We start from the raw sequence: 25814 nt of genomic DNA, 5'->3' as shown, positions 1-25814 counted from the left end.
GTGGCTCACGCCTGTAATCCCAGCACTTTGGAAGGCCATGGCAGGCAGGCTGCCTGAGGTCAGGGGTTTGAGACCAGTCTGGCCAACATGGTGAAACCCGTCTCTACTAAAAATACAAAAAAATTAGCTGGGCATGGTGGCGGGCACCTGTAATCCCAGCTACTCAGGAGGATGAGGAAGGTTGCACTCTAGCCTGCGACAAGAGCGAAACTATGTCTAAAAAAAAAAAACAAAAAGAAAACAAAAACCCACAGAAGAAAAATCTTTGCTATGACCTACAAGCTAGGAGCTGAACGCTCCTGCTCTTCAGCCCCGCCTCCTCTCTCTCTCCGCCCACCCCACCATCTCCCACCCCATTCTGCCCCAGCCAGTCCCTTTGCTGGCTATTCTGACTAGGCTGGCACATTTTCACACGTCCTCCTTGGGGTCTTAGCACTTGCTGTTCCTTCTGCCTCAAACATACATCTGCCCAGGCACGTACAGGACCAGCTCCCTCACTTCTCTCAGGCATCTGTGGGGACGTCACATCAGCAAGGTCTTCCAGAATCATTCCACCTCAAATCACACCCCTTCCCCCTGCCTTTCTCTATGACACATATCACTAGTTAATACATTTAATACATTTTTCTATGTGTCCCTCTCACTAGAATTTATGCTCCATAAAAAGACATTTTGCTTTCTTCATTACTTGTCTTTTTAGCGTTAGAACCATGCCTATTGCAGGATAGGCTCACAGAAAAACGTTTGCTGAAGAATCCAATACATTTCTTCTTTTGCTCAAGCTAGATTGAACTAGTCCAGTTACCAACTGGTGTTAACAGTTCTTAAATTTTACCTCAGTCAGAGAACAACACACGCTGGGGCCTGTCGGGGGAAGTGGGTGCTGGGGATAGGGAGAGCAGGACAAATAGCTAATGCATCCAGGGCTTAATAGCTGGATGACAAGTTGATGGGTACAGCAAACCACCATGGCACACGTTTACCTATGTAACAAACCTGCACATCCTGCACATGTATCCTGGAACATAAAATAAAATTAAATAAGAATTAAATAAAAATTTTACCTCTGTCACACATTTATTAAAATGTATCAGGTTACTTAATTTTTTTCCTACATTTTCCCATCTTCTCACTGACCTTTAATTTCTAAACCAGCTGCAATTTAACAACTTTTTCAGCAATTTAGAAAAAGTTCAGTTCTCCTTTGAGGCTACATTGTACTACTGTAATATTGTGACTATAGTGACTTCAGTCAAGTTTTATTCAACTGACTTATTAATATTTGAAAGTTATGAAACATTCATTTTCTCCCTGAAAGTATAGCCCCTATTCTCAAATGAAATCACAAATCAAGAGCCAAGAAATGTAGAATTCCAGCCCAGGCCCCAATTAGGAACACATTATCTTGCCTTTGAATTATCCAAGCTTGTCACTTCTATTTCTCATTTCTGCTGTTGCAGTTTTAACAGTCTCAGAAGTCTTTCTAGCACCAGCCCATTGGAAGGTAAGAAAACATGTACAAATCAAATCAGTTTTGTCTACTTGACCATAGTCGTAAAAATGGAGTTGAAGGCATGGTGGGTCAGAAACGTTGGCTAAAACGGGGGTGGGCAAGTCATCCAAGATCATGTGTATGTCATCCTTGGTCTCCATGTGTATTCTAAAAGCTCATGATAGTTCTAAGATCTCTCTGCAAAAATGGCCAATTAACACAGAACAATTTACATCAGGGAACATCTCAAAGTCTTAACTATTAGAAGTCACCTTTCTTCTTCCTTTGATGCCATCTTTCCTAACTGTATGGCAGTCTACTTCATTGTGAAGTGTCCCAGCGTTTTAGTAGACCCACATAAACTGTATTTGCCCTTAGGCAATGCCAACTTTCAAAAAAGTAAGAATAAACTTACAAAAAAGGATCAACCTTCAAATCACTTTATGGTTTTTATTTTTATTTCTACTTAGCATTAATGGGATTTTAAATGTCACCATGGACTCATTTACTTTAACTTCCACCTATCGACTTAACCTCTTGACATTTGGAATCCACTGTTAAGACTAGATGTCAAATAAAAACTTAGAACATTTCAAAGGACTAAGTATTCTGAAAATGATAGATTTAAAAGAAGTATTTGTCAATCCCACTTCTGGATATATAGCAACAAGAATTGAAAGCAGGGTCTCAAAGAGGTATTTCCACACTCAAGTTCACAGCAGCATTATTCACAATAGCCAGAAGTGGGAGGAATCCAAATGTCCACTGATGGATGAATAAACTAGACATGATATAGACACGCAATGAATGAAAAACCATGCAGCCATAAAAAAGGAAACCCCCTCACATACTACAACATGGATGAGCCTGTAGGACAAAAGTGAAATAAACATTGCAAAAAGACAAATACTATGTGATTCCACTTACATGAGGTGCCTAAAGTATCACAGACGGTATCATAACAGTAGAAAGCAGAGTGCTGTGGTTACCAGGGGCTGGAGGGAGGGGAAAAAGGGCAGTCATGTAATGGGTGCGTAGAGTTTAGTTCTGTAAGATGAGAAAATTCTGGAAATCTGTTTTACAACTTTGTAAATATTTTTAACACTGCTGAACTGTACACTTAAAAATGGCTAAGATGGTAACTTATGTGATGTTGTTTTTAAGCACATACACACAAAAACTATTTGCATCATTTTGGGTACAGATCCTTGATGGAAATACTGGACACAAGTGCCTATGGTGTGTATATAGCATTTGCCCTTTATATTGTTAACTTCCTTTTAAACCACACACACAAGAAAATCTCTCACAAACTCAGCCTTTATTAAATATATCAAGTACTGAGCATCCTAAATTATAGCTTATTAGAGGAATGACCAAGGGTTCAGACAGAAAACAGACTATTCTGTTTCATATTTTAATCTTTGTGATTATTTGGTTTATGTCTGCCTTCTCCATTAAGCAGACAGTGAGGTCCAGGGTCTGATTTTGCTCACTATTACATTGCCAGGGCCTAGCACAGTGCCTGGAAAATAGCATATAAATGTTTATTGGATGAGTCAATATAGCATTAGACACTTGGAGATGTAGTACTACCCAAATTCAGGTGCAATAAGAGATATACCATAAAGGAGGCAGAATCAACTTTCAAAAAACTAATTTTAATCAAAACAAAAATTGTTGATCATTAACAAGTTTATAAAACAGTGATTTAGTTACATAAATAAATTGATATCAGTGTATCAAATCTTAATTACTTTCAACTTCATGAGCATGTTTACATGGGTGATGAAGTACAACCTTTTTTTTTTTTCTTTTTACCTATTATAATAAATAAAATGGAGCGCATGAAATAGTTCTTCTAAACAAAAATACCTACAAACATACCTCTAAGCATGTTCTCTAATGAAGGGAACAAGAGACACTGGACAACTTTTGCACCAAAACATAAAAATTGCTTTAAAAAGCACAAGGTTACAGAACCATCAGCTAAAGTAAAGACACTATACTGTAACCAAAGTTGGTATTTAATAATATAATGAACAGTTTGGTAGTTAGATCTCCAGTTTGGTTATTTTAAAGCATTAAGACAAGGCAAGATAGAAGGCTGCTTTTGTTTGAGTAATTTCTAGAGAAAATAAAATATATTAAAAAAAAGAAAACTGAAAAGTAGAACAGTCATACCTACACAACTTTCTGTCCTGCACAAAGTCAAAATACCTATGCAGAATAGATATATAATATATATAATGTTATTTGTGCACAAAGGTTAGCTTATTATTAGCTCACTGCAAAGGCGTAATGTATCATTATGTCAATTGTTTTGGAAAACATTTTGCGTTTTGTGTCAAAAGGATATTTCTTTTAAGTTTCCTAAGCTAGGAGGCACGAACCCCAATTCCGGCATATTGTATATTCTTAATGCTAAGGCTTGCTGCTCTGGCTGTGTGTTTTGTTGTCCCTCTTTATTCTAGTGCCTGTTACAAGCATGTGTGGTGTAGTGGTTGTTGTTGGTGGTGTGTGTGTGTGTCTGTGTGTATACATATATATATGTATACATAAGTTGTATAAATATATATACATATATAATTTCTCCCAATAGATCTCAGTCCAACCATGCAATCCAAAAGGTGGCTCTGCATAGATGCCCAGCATGAAGTTCACCACCTGAGCCAACCCTGAAGCAAGGCGTACTTTTAGTCCTTCTGATAGGTTTTCTCTCAGTTTTTTTTTTTTGTTTGTTTAAAACCAAGCTACTGCAGCTTCAAGTATTTTGCATTACATAGAATATTTTTTTATAAATTAGTTAATGTTATATTTTCAATATTCAGACATATACTATAATATATATACAGTACAATAAATGCTCTCATTCTTTTTTTAATTTTTTTGGATAAATCCCTGAGAATGTATGTTGACAGTCGCTAAGTTTCCACATGCACAAGCATCGTGTGCCATGCTTCTGGACGAACAGCACTGCAAAGCCACATGGGTCAGCCTTTTTACTATTAGTATTTCGTTTTGTTGGTTTGTTTAAATATGCTGAAAATGTAAAGATGAGTTACAAAGGAGTAAAGCTGAATCCATTCGAGGTACTTATCACAGGATGGAGGTGTTTTGTTTGGTTTTTTAAAGCCATTTCAATTATTTTTTTTGAGGCTGTGAACGTATACAGAAAACAGGAGAGCTATGTGGACTTTTGCCACTTGACAACATATACTCAGTGTAAACCAAACCTTTTTAACCTCTCTCTCATACAAAACCAGAAAAAAAAAAAAGAATTAAAAAAAATAATAAAATAAAGGAAGGAAAGAAATAGGGAAAAAATAAAAAACACACAAACTTTCACAACATGACAATTTAGTCTGCAAACGCAATATAACTATACACATATAATACCGGTGTGGCTCTGTTCTTTAAGTTAAAAAGGGTACAAAGGCAGGCTCAAGTAAAAACAAACCATCCCTCCCATCCCCACCCCCCACCCCATTCATACAAGATCTATCAACCAAACCTCTCGCGAACCAACATCATCAGTTTCTTTTTGCCTTTGTAGATTTGTTTCAGGTTGTCAATAAACTGTGTAAACTGAATGTGTCCATCATGAGCCATTAAGAAGGTCTCTCGGGCTTTGCTGAGGAACTCTATAAACTCACTATAGTGCCGAGGACTGATGTGTGTGAGCCGTGAGTGCGTTGTGTTGATGTAGGCCCCAATCGTGGCATCCAAGAGTTGCCTCAAGGGGGCTTTGTCCAGTGACATGAGCTTACCAGAGTTCCTCCTCCCATGTAGTCCCACCATGCCAGGAGTGGTCAGAGTGCATCTGCGCAAAATGTCTGACAGTACCGTTGCACACTTGACACTCTTGACCACCAGAGGTATTATAGCTGCAAGCTCATTTTTACCAAGGGAGTGGCTAAGCGCACAGGCCCACAAAACGTCATTAATGGCAGGGTGTGTGTCCTGATTGTAGCTCAGGTTGAGATGGGTCATGGCCAGGGTGGCCAGCTTATAGGCCCTCATGGGGTACCCGCGGTGCTCCATGTACCGTGCTATTGTAAAGAGCTGTGTATAGCTCATGCCGGTCGTAGCAGCGTCGAGAACAATTTGGTATGCCGTCTCGAAAGCTATGTGATCCTTTTCACAAAGGGTTAGCGCAGAGAGGGCACAGTTCTGTGGATCCTTCATGGCACACTGCAGTGCAAGTGTCCGGGCGCTGCTGGCCAGCTTTTCCTGCTGGTGGCAGTCCAGGTGGAGGCGGACGATGGTGCTGTTGGACATCACGGTAGTTGCAACTATACTTGTGGCCTCGGTGGGAGTAAAGAGTGTAAACCAGGTCTGCATGATGCTGTCCAGGGCATAAACCCCTGCAAGGAACACAAACAGGCTCTATTACTGACAAGGAGGCTGGCCAGAGGTTCTGCCTTATTTTGACTTTTACAACCAGTGTTTACATTGTTAGCCATCACAGGACATGAGCTAGACTAGAAAACTCGGTAAGGTAATATGCCTGGGAGAAACCTTTAAAAATAAGGTCATTATGAATTGTTATTCAGTGAAATGCTGAAAGGAACATGAACTTGCTATAATAAAGAACCAATCCTCTTGGTAGCTGGTATTTGTACTGTGCTGCTTGCCATTTCAGACAATGGCTTTTTGCTAATGAGTTCTAGTTCACTGGGGCTTCCTGTCAGAATCTGAGGTCAAAAATTGCAACCCTCACCAAAACAGGGACTTTACATGGCTTGTGTGCTTGTGTGTAAGGTAAAAGTACACATAATACAAAATTTTAAAACACACAAAGAAGCTGGAAAATGTGGCCCATAATCAAGAGAACAAAGTCAATAGAAGCAGACCTACAGATGAATTAAACATTGTAAATGGCTGACTATGTCTTTAAAATAATCACTTTACATTCACAGACCCAATATGCCTCGCTTGTAGGAAAATCCTAAAAGTGAATGATTTGAAGAGAAGCTACTAGGTCTCAGAGAGAAATCAGGTTTGTATCTCGGGGCAGGGGTAGAGAAGTTATGTGGCAGTTCTTAAATTAGTATTATCTTTGTATTGCTTCACTAAAGCATGACTTTAATAATGTAAAGATAATATTTGTATTGAGATCAATGTCCCTTTTCCAAAATAAGAAACCATTATACATTAGTGAAAGAGAAATAATAATTTTATAGTATATGCTGCGTCATATCTAAACACTTGGATGGTAGTGTTTTCTCAGCATGAAGTATGTATCCCTTTCTGATGCAAATAAGAAAAAAGAATGTTTAACCAATATTTATTTTAAATAGCAACCACTGGGCGAGGTGGCTCACGCCTGTAATCCCAGCACTTTGGGAGGCTGAGGTGGGTGGATCACGAGGTCAGGAGATCGAGACCATCCCGGCTAACATGGTGAAACCCATCTCTACTAAAAGTACAAAAAATTATCCGGGCATGGTGGCAGGTGTCTGTAGTCCCAGCTACTCGGGAGGCTGAGGCAGGAGAATGTCATGAACCCAGGAGATGGAGCTTGCAGTGAGCCGAGATTGTGCCGCTGCACTTCAGCCCGGGCAACAGAGCGAGATTCCGTCTCAAAAATAAAGAAATAAATAAATAGCAACCATTTGTTTCTGTTGGCATTCTTGCTGGGAATGTACAGTTTTCTTCTGAACTGATCTACTGCTGTAGCGGGGAAATAGTTAGCTGAAGGGCCTCACAAAATGGCAGCTTATGGACAGCCAGAGAATCTTCTTATGGCTAGCTACAATTGCTCACACATCTGGAAGATCACCTAAACCACACCCAGTGGTCATCATTTCTCTGCTGGATACCATGATGTATGCTTTCAGATGATAAAGAAGAAAAACAGTGCAACTAGGTAACTTTATATATATTAACTGAATAAAAAGTTTACTCACTGACTTATACCATTTTAAGTAAGAGGCTGGAGCTTCACAAATGTGATCAATTCAAAGTTGAATAATACAAATATGTATAACTGAAGGTCAGGGGTAGGGAGTCGGGGAAAAGGGAGCCCTTGTAGACGGCTAGAGGAGCCTTGGAGAAGTCAAAGTAAAAGAGTGAATATGTTCACGTGTCTGTAACTGACAAGTTAAATCCTACCATGAGGCACCTGGGAAAGCTTCTGTTCCAGAGTTTACCTACCGACTTCAGTAGCACATGTTACCAGCCACCTCACCATCTCCCGCCGTCGCCAATTTAAGGTTGACAGTGTCATTCGCATAACCTATAAAAGCAGGATAACAAAATGTTTTGGAAAATTATCCTCAGTCAATGAAAAAAAAGGGGATAAACTATAAGGTATATAAGGCATACCTACTGTCTACCACCAGGAAGATGAAAGCATAATTTAGAGCAAAGCTCTACATATGAATTTGGATTTGTCCATGGCTACCCCAGGTGGCCTTGCCGCAGCCACATTTTCCTCCTGGCAAGAGGCCCACATTCTCCTCCTGGTGGGCCCACTGACCAGATGTGGTATCTGAACCAGTTACTCTATCCCTCATCTGCAAAATCAGAGGGCTGGACTGGAGCATTAACATAGCCCATGCCCTTTTTTCCTCCCCATATTTAACATTCCATAGTTCAATTTCTGAGGCTCCTGTGAATTCATTCTAACCAGGAACTCTCAGTGGGGAAAGAGGTATTTTAAAATAATCATTTTAGTTATTCCTTCAATCTCTGGTTGCTCTTTTCTGGTGACCATGAAGGTAACTCTAGGTTTATGGGGGAAAAAATCATCCTTGATATCATTAGTGATCTGATTTTGTTTTTCACTGATAAGAAGTCCTTAAATACACATATCCACCTCTTTGTACTTCCTCCATTCTTTAAGATTCAAAATATCCAGGGATGGCCGGGTGCGGTGGCTCACGCTTATAATCCCAGCAATTTGGGAGGCCAAGGCGGGCGGATCACAAGGTCAGGAGTTCGAGACCAGCCTGGTCAATATGGTGAAACCCCGTCTCTACTAAAAATGCAAAAATTAGCTAGGTGTGGTGGTGTGTGCCTGTAGCCCCAGCTACTCAGGAGGCTGAGGTAGAAGAATTGCTTGAACCCAGGAGGCAGAAGTTGCAGTGAGCTGAGATTACACCCCTACACTCCAGCCTGGTGACAGAGTGAGACTCCATCAAAAAAAAAAAAAAAAAATCCACACACGCACACAAATATCCAGGGACATCATATCCCCAAAGGCCCTCTTGGATTCCTTCCTAGGTTCCAGAAATACTCACAAAGAGCCTGTGAGATTCCTTCTTAGGTTCTAGAAAGCATGAGGCAAGGAATAAGCTCTCATGCATATCCTATTTACCAAGAATTCCAAATAACGAGAAAGCTCATGCTAATGGTTCTTTCTGCATCACATCTTTAAGATGAGGCAAATGGTGACAAAAATTAGCCAAATAACAAGAATTAAAAAAAAAAAAACCAAAAAAAAACAAACAAACTGCTGAACCATCACTGTATAGCTTAAAAGCAACCTTCTATACCTTTTGCTTGTACAGTACTCTATGTTACAGTGGTAGGTACATTTTCCTGTGATCCTATTATTTAAACATTATTAGTAAAGGAGAATCCACAACTAAAAAACCAGATTAATTATCCAATCAGGGGATCATACTCCCCAAACTTTAGGTAACTGAGGTATAACAATTTTGTTCACTGCTTTTTAATGGGAAGAAAGCAAATGTTAATAGAGATTCCATAAGAAAAATAGAAACAAACTTTTTAGTTCCTGGTTTATACAGTGATCTGTTCAGAAACTATAAGGAAGCAAACATCTATCTGCTTGACTAACTCAAAACGTTCTTGGTATTCTGTTCTGCTGAAATCTAAAACTGGACTCTGGCCCAATCACTCCTCCTTTACCTATTTTTCTCAGAGTTATTAAAAGGAGCTAGAACTGCCCACCTATTATGAAAATGCAAACATCAATAAAAATTTTTACTTCCTCTAAAAATTTGTCCCTAACAACTGAATCTTCATTATACATGCTAGCTTTATTTAAGTCTCTTGTTAGCAATAATTCTTCTCCTTTCATTCAAAGGAGAAACTGTGCCGTTAAGGCTGCAATTCAGAAAATGATTTTCTTAATTGAAAGATACAACTTAGGCTTCTAAATGTACAGTTCCTGCACCTTACATAGCAGTCTGGTTCAGCTGGGAGTGACCACATCTCTGAAATACAGTTCTCTCCTGAAGTCTAACAGATTTGTACTCCAAAGAGTCATTTACCTGCACTCAAAAATCCAATCAAACAAAAACAACCCTAAGAGGTGCCTTTATTTAGCAGTCTTTGATGTCCCAGGAAAGACTACCAGTCATGTACCTGCAGGCCCAGCTCCAGAGACACTTTCAAAAGAGTGATGTCTGGCAAACTGTCCATGAGAGTTGCTATTTTAAATGCATCTTGGGCAAGCTTGAAGATGTGTGATGAGGAGTGAATGTTTTTCTGGATGGATTCTAATACTGTTTCCAGCCTCCGAACATCGCCTGCAATGAACAAGGGAAAACCAAACCAAACCAAATCAAAGCAAAGCAAGACAAACAAACAAACAAACAAAAACCATACAACCATACACACACACAAAGGGGAAAAAAAGAAACAAAACAAAACATAAAGCACAAGTTATTTACCTAACATGTTCCCAGATGGCACACAACTAGGGCTCCCATAATTACTGCAATGTCTGTGAATCTCGGCTTCACAGAAAAAGATACACCGAGACACGCCCTCAATGACTCAAAGCACAGATGAACCAGAACCAACGTGAGACAGCAAACAGCTCTCCTAGTTCCTTCTCATGTATTTTTGGTGAATATCAGGAAGAAAAAAATGTAACCCAACTTTTAAATCTGCTTCTGAATTTCAACCATTTATATTTTCTTGGCATAGTAACTAACCTGAGCTCTGCTGGCAGCAAGTTAATGATGCAGGTAAATGAGGAAAATGCCACCTGTTTTGCCTTAAAAGCTAACATCTAAAGAAAAAGATCCCTTCAACTTATCTGACATTAACACCACTACTGACAATCTCATAGAAAACAAGACTTTAAAAAAAAATAAACAGGCAAACGAATGAAACAATTATGAGGCCTCAGGACAGTACAGTACCTTTGGCTGCAGTTAGCATGGTGGATGCCAGCTCACACTGCTGGGACTCAATGTGGCTTAGAGTGAACCAGCGAGGGTAGCGGTTGGGAACAACTGATGCAATGTGGTGTGGGCGGGTGAGGTCTCCTGATGGAGCAGTAGATTCCAATACTAGTAACCTATAATGAGAAGACAAGGAAGGTGGCCCCTAGTTATTTCTTGTCCATTTCTTTGGCCAGGAAGACTGGTCAGCAGAAGCCAGAGGAGTGGGTAGATGGTCAGGCCTCTAGTTCAGGAAGGGCTGGTACAGCTATACTCTGCTGTGTGGATGCAAAATATCTAGATTTTTTTGACTATTAATTGTTTGCTATTAATAACTGTTCATCACCCAAACCTTGTTAATTGTTCATCACCCAAACCTAAGAGATTTTCTTTCTTCAGCACCATTCGGAAAAGTACAATATTCAAAGAAATTAAGATATGCAAATGCTGAAGAACTTTTAAACACAGATCTTGATGTTTACCTACAAATTCTGAATTGTATGACTCAAAAAATAAATCAACAGAAACTGGTAGTGAAATGGATATTTAAGACTGAGATCATAGTCAGGAAGCAGTGAATACTTAAGATGAGTAAGCTTAACCTATTTAAACATAAAACAAGAAGGGAAGTAAAACGAAAATTACCTCCTTTCCATCCATTTATACTTTCTGCACAATTAGTTTCTTATGACTCCAGGAATTTGACATTAGACTATGTTCTACCAACCATATTAGAGAAGATAAATGCCACCTAACTGTCTGTCCATTGACAGTTTTGCATAAATTCAGAGTGATTTCTGATTTTTTGTTAAGAATATACTGTCATGACGAAACCCTGTTTCTATAAAAAATAAATTAGTTGGGTATGGTGGCATGCACCTGTAATCCCAGCTACTTGGGAGGCTGAGATGGGAGGATCAACAGCCTGGGAGCCATGATTACACCACTGCACTCTCGCCTGGGCAACAGAAAAATAACCCTGTCTCAAAACAAATAAAAAAATATGCTGATGAAAAAATTTCTAACAACAAAGCACATATTTAGTAATCTCTTCTAAAAGTACCAAAAAGATTAGTAGAGTACCTAAAACTGAAATAATTTATTTACAATCATCAAAATGCTGGCCTTCATTCAAGTACACCAGTGTTAAGAACTATGAAATAAGGTAAGAGCTGGAGACCAAGGAGAGTCAGCTGGGTCTGGGAGTGATGCTGGCCTCAAGGCCCCACCCAAGAGCAATTATTGTCTGGTAAGCCAAATGGCTCATTCTCTTCTCCTTTTATCTAGGAACAAAAAGATGTTAGTGGTAGAGAAGGTGGCAAGGTAGGCAGTTAAGTAGTAAGAATATTGGCAGGGTTGCTATTTAGCTTTTGTTTAAAACTCAGGAATATCCTCGTATTCACAGGCAGGTCTTGCCAGACTTCCTGTAGGAGAAACTAATCAACATCCCTGGGAAGATGAGAAAATGAGAGCCGAAGATGACCTTCCTCAGCCTTCCCCTTTCAGAAGGACTAAGAAGCAAGTGAGCTACATCTCTCTTTTCCTTCCTGTTCCCTGGACCACCTTGCAATACCTGGTGGGGTACATTACCTGCCTTCCATGGCAGACCTTTGGCAGGACAGTAGTGGCAGATAGAAGAGAGAAACTGGAAAAAAATTCCCCTGTACCCTGCTAGTATTCTCCATGAAGAAATTGCCTTGGCAGCAACCAAGGACAAATATAAATGAGTTTGTGAGTGTTAGAAAAGCAAGCCTTTCTGCCTGGCACATACCATTACATAAGCCAGAACCACACAGAAACTTTATGCTATTTTACCCTTAAACTTTGCCAGGGGTAGTAGCAACAGCATCTGGTGGCATCATAACATTAACATCGTCCCTTTAAAACAAGATTAGAATTCCTAAGATTTGAGTAAGTATAGAGCTGAGCATATGTCTTCATAAGACAGCTTCCATTTCAGCTTCCAAAAATGAAAATAGGAACTCACTTATTATAAAATCGTGCTCTAAAACATAAACCAAGTGGTATGATGTAATTTGGTGGGGGACTTTTGTTGATGTTTGTTATTGACTTATTTTTTTGGTATTTTAAAAATAGAAAAAAGAATACTCAGGAAGATTCTCTAGCAAGTTAGTAAGATTCCGTATTGCCAAGGAAAGCATGTGAAATTACAGGATGTCAGCCTTAAAACACACTGACACATAGGTATACACAGAGACACATACACACATCCTTATCACTGCATAAAAAAAGAGGCATCCTGATAGATATAAGCTACACTCAATACTTTCAGAACAGAGTGACTTTGGGGACACTGGTAATTTATAGGTAAGCGCTTGTTTTAGAATCTACTTCACTGATTACAGACATAGAATCTTTGATGAAAAGCTTCTTGAGATCAAACTATTAATCAGCACACACAAGCTTCTAGGTCTATAACATGGCTTGTCCTTAGGTGATTATAAGGATGTCTAATCTGTACTTTCCATTAGAAGCACAGGAGTGTTTTATTAATTTTTTTAAAGGAAAAAGAAAATGCTGATGTTTTAAGAAAGATGGATGTTCCTTTTAGGTCCTTAAAATTTAAAGGTCATATGTAAGATTAAAATATAATCTTGAACTCATTAAAATATTCACCTTGAACAAATGTGATAAAAATAATTATTAGGTGAAATAACTTTTAAAAGAATGTAGAAATAAAAAGGTGGGTGGTAGAGAACAACATATTCCAATTGTTATTGCTGAAAAGGAGGGACCGATGAGGAGATGGAAGCAGTCAGAAGAGAGGCAGGCAGAGCCTGGAGGACACCGAATAGTGACTCCTTCACTGCTAAATGCACGTCTCACCTTCTCTCAGTCCCCTGTGATTACAGACGTGCCTTGGTAATACAGGGAGTTGCTTTCCTGCACTACTGATGGAATGTGGAATTACGGCAGGTGTGAAGATCTCCTTCAATTATATACAATCAAGTATATTTATTATTTACGACTGTTTCAAAAATCAATTTTTTTCAAAACAATTAATTATTTATGAAGGTTTCAACTGTTGCTGTTTTGTGATTAAACTTGGCCTGAATTGTGCTTCAAGAAAAAGTAGGAAAAAGCCACGGTGTCCTTGAGTCTGATAGCAGCAAGGATAATTCTTCCCTTACTTTAAACAGAAGCAAAACAAGCCAACAAGCAAATCACCTCGACAACAATCCAGAAAGCATAAATAAATAGTTTCTTTAGCTTCTCTGCTGTCTATAAGAAACATGAAGGAGTAAGTCAGTTAACAGCCATGCTTCCCAGTGGGAATGTGGCCTGCCTCTGCCCAGCTGGGCTGTGAATACATACCGCATTGCTCTCAGTGCAATTTTGTATGCCAGTTCAGCATCGTGAGGTAGGAGAGAGGTGAAGAGATACTTGGCAAATGTGTGCATTGGAACGCTCTCCCGATGGATTATTTCGCCTAAACCACTATATGGTCCGGCTGTGGGAAGAGAGCATATATACATTTTACATTCCTAAAAAATGAACTATAACTTCTTGTAAAGCATATTTTTAAAATGTCACATAAAGTTACAACGTATACAAACTAATCTAGTTAAGAATTTCATGTAAATGGCATAGAAAGGAATACAATTCTTAATCAAAAAAGATTCTTCAGGGTATAGTATCCCTTACAGATTTCACCTCTTAAACAAACCCCTAACTGTCCCACAGCTAAATGAAAAACCCAGAACTCAGGGGCACAGAGTATTCACAATACAAGTGCCTCAGGGAAAGGAACCCTCTATAGCATAAAACCTCGCTGCATTTGAGCAACATCCTCTCTCAATGTGTGGCATCGGAGCATCTTGATTTGCAAATGCACAGATGACGACACAGCCTAACTACGGAACCTACCCCTGGACCCAAGAAGGGTTATGGGCACAAATATGCCACGTTTCCAGAAAATGGTGCTCTGTTCAGGGGTGAGAGGTGTGGGAAGATTCTGAACCACAACTCTCTAACTATACACATTGTTGCCTCTAATGAGTAGTAACAGGTATTAATTCCTAGAAAGTGATTGTTAATAAAAAGAATAGTTACCCATTTGATACATGCTATAGGCACAAGAAAAAAAATTAAGTAACTGGAAATCTACTACTCTTTAGGCTCCCGAAAGCCAATTTTAAAAGCAAAATTACACTTAGGCTGTCAAAGTTCATTTCTTAGTAAATTCTGACAGGCATGGTAGCAGAGCTGACTTCCCCTGTGTGCTCCTTGAATGCTGCTTTGAGAAGGGCAACACAGACTTTTAAAATAAATTCTGAAAGGAAACCACAGTGGTTAGTTCAACCACTTTGCACTAAGGTACTCTGAGGTTTAGTTACTGTAAAATGTTTAATAAATTAGTTTCCATGTCACCTTTGGGTAACATCTGTTTCATGATTTCTAGAATTATGAACCATGACACCACTGCTCAGAGGACATGCTATATTTGTTTTCCATGAGAAAAATCAGTGTGGTGAAGAGTTTAGAATGCAAGAAATGCACTTCAGAAGAAAAAAATGGTAAAAGCAGTTCCTGAACTGGTGTTTGGTTATGAGCACATTATATTCCAGATCATTTTAATGGAGGTTATTTTTTAATTCAGTTCAGTTTTTTTGTATTTTTGAATTATTCATTATTTAAGTACTTTAAAAATCATACAAATTTTTTCACCTAAACTAACATCTAATCTAAATCTCTAATTTTTCCAAATCCATTAATCTTTAATTTTAAATGTTTTAGTGATTTGATATTCTTCAAAAGTTCATATAGCATTATGATTGCACCTTTTGTTCATATAGCAAGGTTACATTATTTAAGTTATTAACTGTTACAGACTAAATATGTATGTCTTCCCAAAATTCACATGTGGAAGCCCCCAGCCCCAATATAATTGTATCTGGAGTTGGGGGAATGCATTAAAGTAAAATGAGGTCATAAGGGTGGGACCCTGATCCAACAGGATTACTGTCCTTGTAAGAAGAGACATTGGAGAGCTTGATCTCTCCGTGACGTGAAGACACAGAGAAAAGATAGCTGTCTTCAAGCTAGGAAGAGTGTCCTCATCGGAAGCCAAAGATGAGGCTGGCAGCATGATCTTAAACTTCCCAGCCTTCAGAACTGTGAGAAATACATTTCTGTTATTTAAGCCACACAATCTGTGGTATTTTATTATGGCAGCCCAATCTAAGACACTAACTCTATTTTACTTAAGGACTAATTATAGCAAATCTATAGATTAGCCACAGTCTTCATTTCTCCTCCATTTTCTTTCACTGGTTCCCTTTAAACCACTAAGTTACCTTTGTTTGTACTATTCAGGAGATCCAGGATACATAATTAATTTTTTGCTATGATACCACCCAACAAGTAAAACATTTAGTCAGGTATCCAATAATTATTTGTGTATTAATAATTAGTGTAATTTCTGGACTCTAGTGTACTACTGAATAATGACAACTTGACATTTGGCACCAAGTTTCCCCAGAGGTGCTTGTTCAATATGCTAATTTATCTATCCAATATTGTGGCCAGGAGAGATGAATACTAGTAACAATACTGGGTTACTGCTTCCTCTTTCCAGATATCTGGGCCTGCTAACTAATTTGCCTCTGACATTTGCAAAGAGTATAACTGCACAAAGAACTTGGTGCCCTTGTGTAGTCAATTCAGTCATGGAGTTCTCAATCTTCTAGCATTTACAGTAATGGCCCTGTGGCCTCCCCGCCTTGGACTGCCTCCTGTCCTGCACCTATTCACTTTTTGTGGGCCTTGCAGGGCCAGGAAAGCAGAAGAGGCAGAGATGAGTCAACAGTGCTCCTTCTCAGGCACAGTACTCATAAAAATGTTTGATGGGAGGGATGGACTAATCAAGACTAGGGCAAAGTTCAAAAATATTCATGAAAAATGAACATAGAAACACATTTAGGAAGGTAAATATAAACACCATGCACTATCAACTTTGAAAATCACAGATCTTCCTTCTAAACTTCAGTAAAAGGGAAATCAAAAGTCAGTCAGTATAGCCAATGATAGGCAGCATTTAAAAACTGTTTGTGACTAATGACATTACTTATAGCAAAAGGAATTATATGGGAGAAAACTGAAAGAAAACAGTAATTGAAGAATCAGGATCACTCCTGAAATTTGTCAAGATGGGCTTTTTATCTTTACAGGGAAAAAAACAGGTTCATGAGAGTGCTTCAAAAAATTGCTATTAGGAATTTTTACCAAAATTAAGCACGCTATTAAGAAGGTTTACCTGAAGAGCATTTTCCCTTTAAAATGCATTTCTAAAACATATAAAAGTATAATACATTTGAAGAAAATGTTTTCTTTTAAGTAGATCTTTTGCTTTGGACAAATAAAAGGGGTGCTGAAAATCTAAATCCTTCCCTATATGTAGTAGGTCTGAACAGAAGATGAATATAACATACTTTATGAGCCTATCAATCACAGAGAATCCCATAATAACACACTGATAACACACGTACTTGAGAGACAGAAGCAATAGTTAGACACTACCTAAATTTGCACAAAAGATTACACTACCACACTAATTACACTTTTTAGAGGGAAAAAAAATCTGAAAAATAGTGTCAGCCAAAATTTGTTAGGCCCTTTAAAACTTAACCTTATGAGAAGAAGGAAATTAGACCATGCCTCAGAGATTCTATGAAACTTTTTCCTTGATGAATCTGTGCCTAATGAATCCTCTGGAATAACTAGTCGGTGCAGCAGAAATTCACTCCCGCAGCCTTCAGTCCTTTGTTAGCGTGTGCATATGACATATTCAAAACCCAAGTGTCATGTAACTGCCAATAATTTGGAGGAAGGCCAGCCAATTACTGTTTTATTATTTAATTGATCAAGGAAATAGGAACATAGCTGCCAATAATAACGCCGTAAATATCAAAATTGCATTTATCTCAGGAACAACACAGTCTAAATGAAATCGGTCCTTTTCAAGGTTTGAGGCATTAAATGTGGCTATTTTGTAATAGGCTATCATATATAATCACCTAAAGCAAATGATACAAATCTAAACATCCATGCTTTTTTATTCAGTGACACTATTTTTTAGACAGCGAACATGTTTTCGACACCCATGACTATAGCAATCAGGATAACAACCATATTAAATGTATTCAGATAGTACTCTGAACATAAGAAAGATTAGCCCCTAAGTCAACTTGGCTAAATAAGTGGAAAACTTCTGTATCAGACTACCTTCTAATAGGAAGACTGCTTGCTTGCGAAAAATTTTCACCAGTGTGTCATCCAATTCAATTTCCTGAAGCTTAGAAATGAGCTGCTCCTCATTCCGGCAAACTTTCTCTTGTGTGTACAGCCCATCAGGCATGATACGCTGCTGTCCTAGCCCTATCAGGGCTACTTCCACAGCCAGTGTTAAATAGGATTCCCCTTCTTCTAAGAATTTGTGTGCAGGTAGATGCTGGTATTCCAGAGACTTGCACTGTCCCATATTCTCTGCAAAATGCCACAAAAGAAATCAGAGTTCAGAAACTACTTCTGCAGATGATACGATAAGTACAAATATTTATACTTCCTAGTACTAGCAAATGAATTATTGACTAATGCTGAGAAAGCCAGAAAGCATGTTTTTTAGGCTAAAGTGCAGTCTTCCAGTATCTTTTTAAAAATGACCATGAATGATTAAATGTTTATATTTTGGGGGATATAACATTACAAATACTTTTCTGCCTTGAAAATAAATCACCAAAGAAAACTATAAATCTAAGAAAATATGAACTAAGAATACGTAAGAGAAAAACAAAATTTAATTACACAATAGTAAAATTACACGATGACTTGCACTCACCACTTTTTAAATCCTGGCATTCAAAAAGTGTCCATAATAAAAACAGTAGGGAACACAACATATGTAACCCAATTTCAAGGTCCTTTTTATTATCCAAGAGTCATCAGTTATCACAAAAAAAAAAAAATGATTCTTTGAACATTCTCTTGTCTCCATTAAAGTGCTTCTATTATAAATTATAACAAACTTCAACCATCAAACTCTTAAGGAAAGCGAATTCAGACTCATGTCTTTCACCCTCCTGACAGTGTTTGGGTTACCCACAGTCCATGAAGGCAACTATCACGGGGGAAATTATGAAGGGACAAGACCTGAGCTCACCTACCCATGGAAGCAACAAAGAGACATCCTTACTCCCTGCCCTACCTCCACCCACTGCCCTCGGGCAGTCTTTTGAGGCAAGATTCTTAAGTTTCAATGGGCCAAAGTGAAATCTCAAAACACAGCTTTCAAGGAATGTGTGATATAAAACAGTTTTAAATGACATTTAATACTCCCCCTTAAAGTAGACTACAATATTTAAGTGACAAGTCACTTTCAAAGCAAAGACAAATTTGAAAAGCACCTAAACTAGATGTTCTAGTTCTAAATGCTAAGATGTACATCTTTATTTTATACCTTTATGCTAGGAAGTAGTCATAAATGTGAATAAATTCTTAGATGCAGAATCACTGGTGAGAAGAGAATAAATATTTTTCAGATCCTCGACACATGCTGCCAACTATCAACTCTAAGGATTTTCCCAGTTTTGTAGCAGCCTGCGAAAGCATGAGGGTACCCATTTTCTTGCTCTCTTGCTAACCAAAGGCGCTGTTCACTATATGATTCCATAAAACATAATGTAAAGAAAAACAATGACTACTGCTATTCAGGGTTTAGAAAAAGAAAAGCACACGAGACAAATGTCAATGGCTTTACCTGTAAAATCTGAAAACCCAGAGAGGTTCTCATCATCAATGTGGCAAGCTTCCATAAGGCTACTGAAGAGAGTGCCCACAGGGTCCAGGGGATGTCCAACCCAGCCCTCCAGATTGGTTATCGAGGTTATGCTTTTATGGGGTAGCTCTGTGTAAGAAAAGGGAATTGAGAGATGGGGAAGTAGAAGGGAGATGAAGGGAAAGAAGTGGGGAGAACAGAGGCTTAACCATTTAAAAGCAGCGTCCTGATAAATCAGTTCTGAATTCTGTTGGAAATTCCTCTTTAATTAAGACACCAATCAAAGGGTACCATAATCCCCAACTTGTCAACTATTTTGAGTTCTAAATGTTCATCTGTAAGTCATATAAATGGTACTGAATTCCCAGGACAGCTCCCAAACATCTATTTAATTCATATGTCTAGGTTACCGAGTTAACATTATTACTTACACTATTAAATTATGTTGTATAGGGGAAAATGAATTCCGAATTTTCTTCTGAGAAGTTAGGAACAACTCCCCCACTTCCCTAGGAGGGGGCATGCGAGAGGACTAAGAAGTCCCATTGGAATTATCAGTTGGTAACTCTACCATGATATGCAGAAGAGACCTCTCGAAATCAGTGTTAACTGGGTCATCTAAATTGAGGACTTGAAGGCAGCGGTAGCTTGGGTTAGACTTGTATTCCCACATGAATATCCTTAAATTACCCCCATCACCCTATGAAAGTCTTCCCTAGTGTGAATCTGTAAGCCATTTAAGAGACAACCTTTGCCATAAAGGGGAATGATAACAGACAATTATATATAATTTGAATGAAATAAATCCTTTTCATTTTCTTCACAGAATATTAACACTTTCAAGTTAAACTGCAGAATGCTGAGGGAAAAAAAGCTATGTTTAAGATATATTCCATTGTTGTAAATAATGCTATATTTTACATCTAAGTGTTTACTAAAGTAATAAATAATAGTAGCTCCTTCTTTTCTCATTTCTGAGATGGAGTTTCACTCTTGTTGCCCTGTCTAGAGTGCAATGGCACGATCTCAGCTCACTGCAACCTCTGCCTCCTGGGTTCAAGAGATTTTCCTGCCTCAGCCCCAAGTAGCTGGGATTTACAGGCAAGGGCCATCATGCCTGGCTAATTTTAGCAGCTCCTTCTTAAAGGAAAACATAATAAAATTTACATACAATATAAAATGTACAAGAAAAATATTGCCATGTAAACATCTGAAGAGTCATTTCATAAATCCAACATTCCTCCACAAGTCTTCTGGTTTTAAGCAATCAACCACCAGTACATAAAAATGAAAAACAGGCCGGCGTGGTGGCTCACGCCTGTAATCCCAGCACTCTGGGAGGCTGAGGCGGGCGGATCACCTGAGGTCAGGAGTTTGTGACCAGCCTGGCCAAAATGGTGACACTCCGTCTCTACTAAAAATATAAAAATTAGCTGGCCGTGGTGGCGGGTGCCTGCAACCCCAGCTACTCAGGAGGCTGAGTCAGGAGAATCACTTGAACCCAGGAGGCAGAGGCTGCAGTAAGCCATGACTGTGCCACTGCACTCCAGCCTGGGGGACAGGGCGAGACTCCATCTCAAAAAAAAAAAAAGAGAAAGAATGGCTTGGCACAATGTATTGAAATTTAAGTTGATTCCTAGATGCCTTGAAAAAGTCCTTCCCTTCAGTTTCTGTCGCTGGCTTTCATAAACATAATTAGTAGGAAAAAAGGAACATGAGCACTACTCCTGGAAACAACCAAATAAATATGTTTGCTTAAATATATATATATATATATATGGATGGGGCTAAGGGAAATGCTGGCTTATATAAACAAATATATTGTCAAGTGATGGAAACTGAGGAAATATGAGGAATCAAAAATAAAACAAATAAATCTTTTTTTTCAGAATCAATAAGCTAACATATCATGCCAAATAGTTTTGGAAATATATAAGATATTCCATTTACTAATCTTGGCCCATAACAAGTAACTGTTATGGTACTTTAGACTTGTAACAGCTATGAAAAGCCTATTTTTTAAATATGGAAAAACAAGTACCAAAAATAAAAGTTGGGAAAGACACAGGTATAGATATGTAATCCTAGTAATGCTCAAGAATGGTTGTGAATAAAAGTTTTCATAGCTTGGAAGGTAAAAGAGAAATGGGTCTAAGAATGGCCTAGACCTAAAGGTTACAGAATTATCTCAAAGACAATCAAAGGAGTCTAAGTTAACATACTCTGTAACTTACCCAAATGTAAGTTTAGGAACATTAGTTAGGAATTAATATTTTTACACTTTCCTATTTTATTACATTTTAAACAAATTTTAAAAATCAACATTTATTCATAAAATGTATAATATGGTATTTTAAAAAAATCAGATGATCATCATGAACTGGCTTTCTTTTTGCACAGTGTAACAAGTGTTGCACTCTTTGTTTGAATATTATCCTTTATACTATTTAGAAATAAATTCCTTTCACCATAGGCTGTGTATGTGTTGGAGGAAGGATTTCAGAAAAATTTTCCAAAGTACCTAGCAATGTATTTTGCACACACCAGTGATGATATGAAGAACATGGTAAACTGGACAAAGTCATGACTATTGGAGCTCTCACATCCTAATCCCATCTGAGCTTCCCCTTTCTTTGGTTCAAATGTAACTTTTGACTTTTTTTCACTGTAGAGTGATGGTGTTAAATTTACATTCTTAATACTTCCAATATAGAGTGTGTTAAAGTGCAAGTGTCTGTTAAAAGTTACAACAGACACTTGCTCCAAACTCTAGCCTTTTAATAATTTTTAGTTGTACTCTAGTATGTGTATAATCACCCAAGCATTAAAAACAAAATTATAACCAAAACAACAACAAAAACAAAAACCCAGCAACTAAAACTATGCCTCTTAATGAAAAATAAAATCACAGAGTGTAAACAAACCTGCTAAAGAAACATAAAAATAAAATTTATACCTATGGAAGGAATAAGATGTGCATGGATTAATCAGAAAAAGCATATGCATTTATTTATCTGATCAGGGTCTTATGCATGTAATTCAACCCTTTGCAATTATTATTACTCAGTAATGATTACTCAAAATTTCAAAGATTAATAAACTGAGACAAAGAGAAGTTAAATGTGTTCTTTCAGCTGACAGCTCATCAAATGTCATTTACAGAACTTGAAAAATCCAGTTCTGTTCTGGTCACTTTAAGTAAATATAATAACATGTCCTGATGTACAAATTATTACAGGTAAAAAGTTTTAGAATGCTTACACATTGTGCCAAGCTTTGTTTTAAGTGCTTTACAGAAATTAACTTGGTTTAATCTTCTCAACAACTCTAAGAGATAGGCCCTCTAACTGAGCCTCATTCCACAGAAGAGAATTCAAAATCACAGAGATATCAACTGATTGCTTAAGACACACACTTGGGACATTAGGATTGCTGAGATTCAGGCATAGGCTGTGTCCTTACTGTAAGAATTAAAATGCACTTCCACAAAATAAGGTATTAGCTAACATGCATTTAAAATAATTTAGACATACTAAATAGTTACTAAAACAATAAAGAAAATTCTCCCCCTTAAAAAATTAACCTGAGAGATTCTTTAAAACAATCTTTGCTTACAACATTCAACTAAGAAAAAAAAATGCCCCAAATTTCTCACAGATCAGCCATTAAATATTTTTAAATGAATGGTGAGTAAAGCCATCATCTATGGTTCTAGTTCTAAAAGCCATCTCTCCCAGAACACAAAACCTAGTAATGTCATCACCAAGAATCCCATTCTAATGGAAACAAATTCCTTCACATTCACCTTTTTTTTGGGTTCGGAACATTTCCAACTGTTTCTGCTGCTGTCGTCTTAATGTATTAACAATAGCTATTGCTAGTCTCAGTGCTTCTCTGGGGTACCCATGAGAACGTAATGCGTCCACTCTTGCACAGGCTGTAGGAACATGCTCTAAAACAGAAAGTCAAGGGGGTAAAGTTGCCACTGTCAGATATATCCATAAAAAAAAATTTAATAGTAAGATGTTTCTCCCAAAATACTATTAAAAAGACACAAGAAACCATTTCTGAACTTGGATTTGAATGAAAAACTCAGCTCCTATTGCCAAGCATTCATCCATCTCCCATTGAATCCTTCAATTCTCCACCTCCCACTCCAGTAATGCTATAGAAACTAAACAAAGAAGTAAGTCATGGAAATGTCTTTCCGGTTTGGTCACTTACCATGCCAGAGGGGCCACCCGCGGGAGTCGAAGAGGGAGTTTTCAGTGTCGTCATGGTAACAGTAGTTGGTGTATAGGTCACTGTTGATAATGTGCTGCAAGTGGCTATCCTGCCAGTGGAGATCACATGCCTCGATGGCTCGGGTGAACACTGTCCGATGTGGCCTGTTCGATGAATCTGTTTTTTCCACAATTCAGAAAGCCGTGTCAGCTATTATTCACATGTGAATAAATCAGTCATACCATTCTGTGGCCAGATGTTCACGAACACACCCACACACATTGTCCTGCACCCCCTAAGCAGAAGGGTGAAGGGTGAATACTCTCACATCCTAAGTACTAAGAGGCAGGTCAGCCCAAGAGCCACCATTCACTCACTTGTTTATCAAACACAAACATTCTGCAGCCATTAAAGCTAAGGTTAAAGGCGTCCTGCAAAAAGAATTGTCAAGTCTAGTTTCCATGCCAAATACACTCAAAGGAGGCACTCGGCACAAAAATCACATGAAAACTCACTGCTCCCCACTTCTGAGGTGCTGTGGTGGGCTGCCCTGATGGGATCAACAGCTCTCACAAACACTATGCAAGAGATGCGACACCAGCCATGGAACCTTTCAGGATTATGCAGTCAGCCTTTAAAGATATGCATAAGGGTTGTGCTTTTGGTTGTATTTTTTAACTATATTGTGCGGTTTTGCACAATTAAAACTATTATGCTTCTTGGGATATAATGCTTAAATACCACTTTATATCCCGAAGGGCATAAATGCATATATTTAACATTTCACAAAGCCACACAACATAGCTACAAAACAAACCAGCGCACTTACCTTGCCCCTACAGGCTGCCTCCTGACTCCTGGGCAGGTTCCATGACTGGTGTGATGTCCCCAGCATAGTGTATGCCGGGGCATCACAAAAGAGCAGAGCCATACACTCCGAAGAGGGTTCAAGTTTCAGGACCTGACGGAGAAAAGAAATGTTTGGGGAATAAAGGATATTCTCACCCCAACTCCTGGGATTATTCAATTCCTAAGGATCATATGGTTCAAATTCTACCTGCACACCCACCCCTTGGGTTCCCACTCTAAACTTACCTTCAACTGTGGCACAAACTTTAGCAATCCTCAGCTGGAAATCAGGTTAACAAACTATTTCTATTTATGTGTACTTAACCTAGTTCAAGTATAACCCCTCATTGTTCTGAGACTTAATTAAATGAGAAGCAAAATCTGGAGCTTCCTTCTTAATTGGTAAGATTTCATTTTCCTGTCAACTGGACCTTTGGCTGAGCACAGACATAAGGGAAAACACAAAAATCAAAGGACAACTGAATTGAGAAGAGATTGGAGAACTCATCTACGCCCACCCCTTTACTCTGCTGATGGAACTGAAAAGTAAGGGAGGTAAAGTGACTTGCCAAGGTCACACCGTCAGGCAGTGACAGTGGAGACCAAAATACAGATATCCTTATTGCAAATTCAGCTAATTCAGCTGGTTTGGAAAGGCTTTTGACAGGTCTTTAACAAAGAGACATTACTACAGTTTGGTCTCAGGTCAACTTAGCTATCTGTACCTGAATGGTAGACATATCAAAATGCATGTGTGATAGATCATTTGAGAGGCAGAAATAATGATGATCTGTTATGGCTCCCACCCAGACTCCTCACTAGAGGTGGATGGATGGAGAAACTGCAAGGGAGAAGGCAAAGCCCTACATTTAAGGACGTTTTGAATCTACTGGGGCTTTCTGCTGAGCAGAATAAATACACCCATACCCAGCAAGAAATTGGTTCCATGACCTCTCACAGTCAATTGATCAAATGTTTCAAAGTCCAAACCTCACATAAGTGTTTTTTAGCCTCATGTAAGTATCTTTTGTCATTTCATTTATTTTGTTAAGCTGAAATCATAGAAACAGAATTTAAAACTAAAACGAGACTTTAAAAGAGCAACTTAGTATTATGCACGTATTAAAAGAGTGAGTTAGAGGTCTGCCTATTGATTTGGCTCAAATAGCAAGCTGTTAACATGATTCCATTTTTATACAATATTAATAAGTACCTGAACCTTTCCCATGTTTATATGTGACTGTATAAGCATAGAGAAATGTAGGGTACACACACTAGGCTTTTAACATGGTTAGCTCTAATAAAATTG

The 25814-nt window shown here is 38.3% G+C and overlaps 1 protein-coding gene across 1 annotated transcript in view; it reads right to left on the bottom strand.

Annotated features, from left to right (window-relative positions):
- Positions 1–3132: 3132 nt before the first annotated feature.
- ZSWIM6 (zinc finger, SWIM-type containing 6) overlaps positions 3133–25814 on the bottom strand; it is a 75923-nt gene continuing 53241 nt past the window's right edge. The window contains exons 5-13 of the mRNA XM_011952212.1: positions 23657–23833; positions 23238–23384; positions 19415–19561; positions 17884–18144; positions 13975–14110; positions 10618–10775; positions 9833–9996; positions 7652–7733; positions 3133–5859 (exon numbers count right to left, since the gene is read on the bottom strand). Coding sequence (XP_011807602.1) covers positions 4997–5859; positions 7652–7733; positions 9833–9996; positions 10618–10775; positions 13975–14110; positions 17884–18144; positions 19415–19561; positions 23238–23384; positions 23657–23833 — 2135 coding nt within the window. The 3' untranslated portion in view covers positions 3133–4996. The remainder of the gene's footprint in view (positions 5860–7651; positions 7734–9832; positions 9997–10617; positions 10776–13974; positions 14111–17883; positions 18145–19414; positions 19562–23237; positions 23385–23656; positions 23834–25814) is intronic.

Source organism: Colobus angolensis, unplaced genomic scaffold, assembly GCF_000951035.1.
Source record: "Colobus angolensis palliatus isolate OR3802 unplaced genomic scaffold, Cang.pa_1.0 Scaffold337, whole genome shotgun sequence".
Lineage (NCBI taxonomy): Eukaryota > Metazoa > Chordata > Mammalia > Primates > Cercopithecidae > Colobus > Colobus angolensis.
Note: the sequence above shows the minus strand (reverse complement) of the source record. Positions and strands in the feature narration are given on the sequence as shown.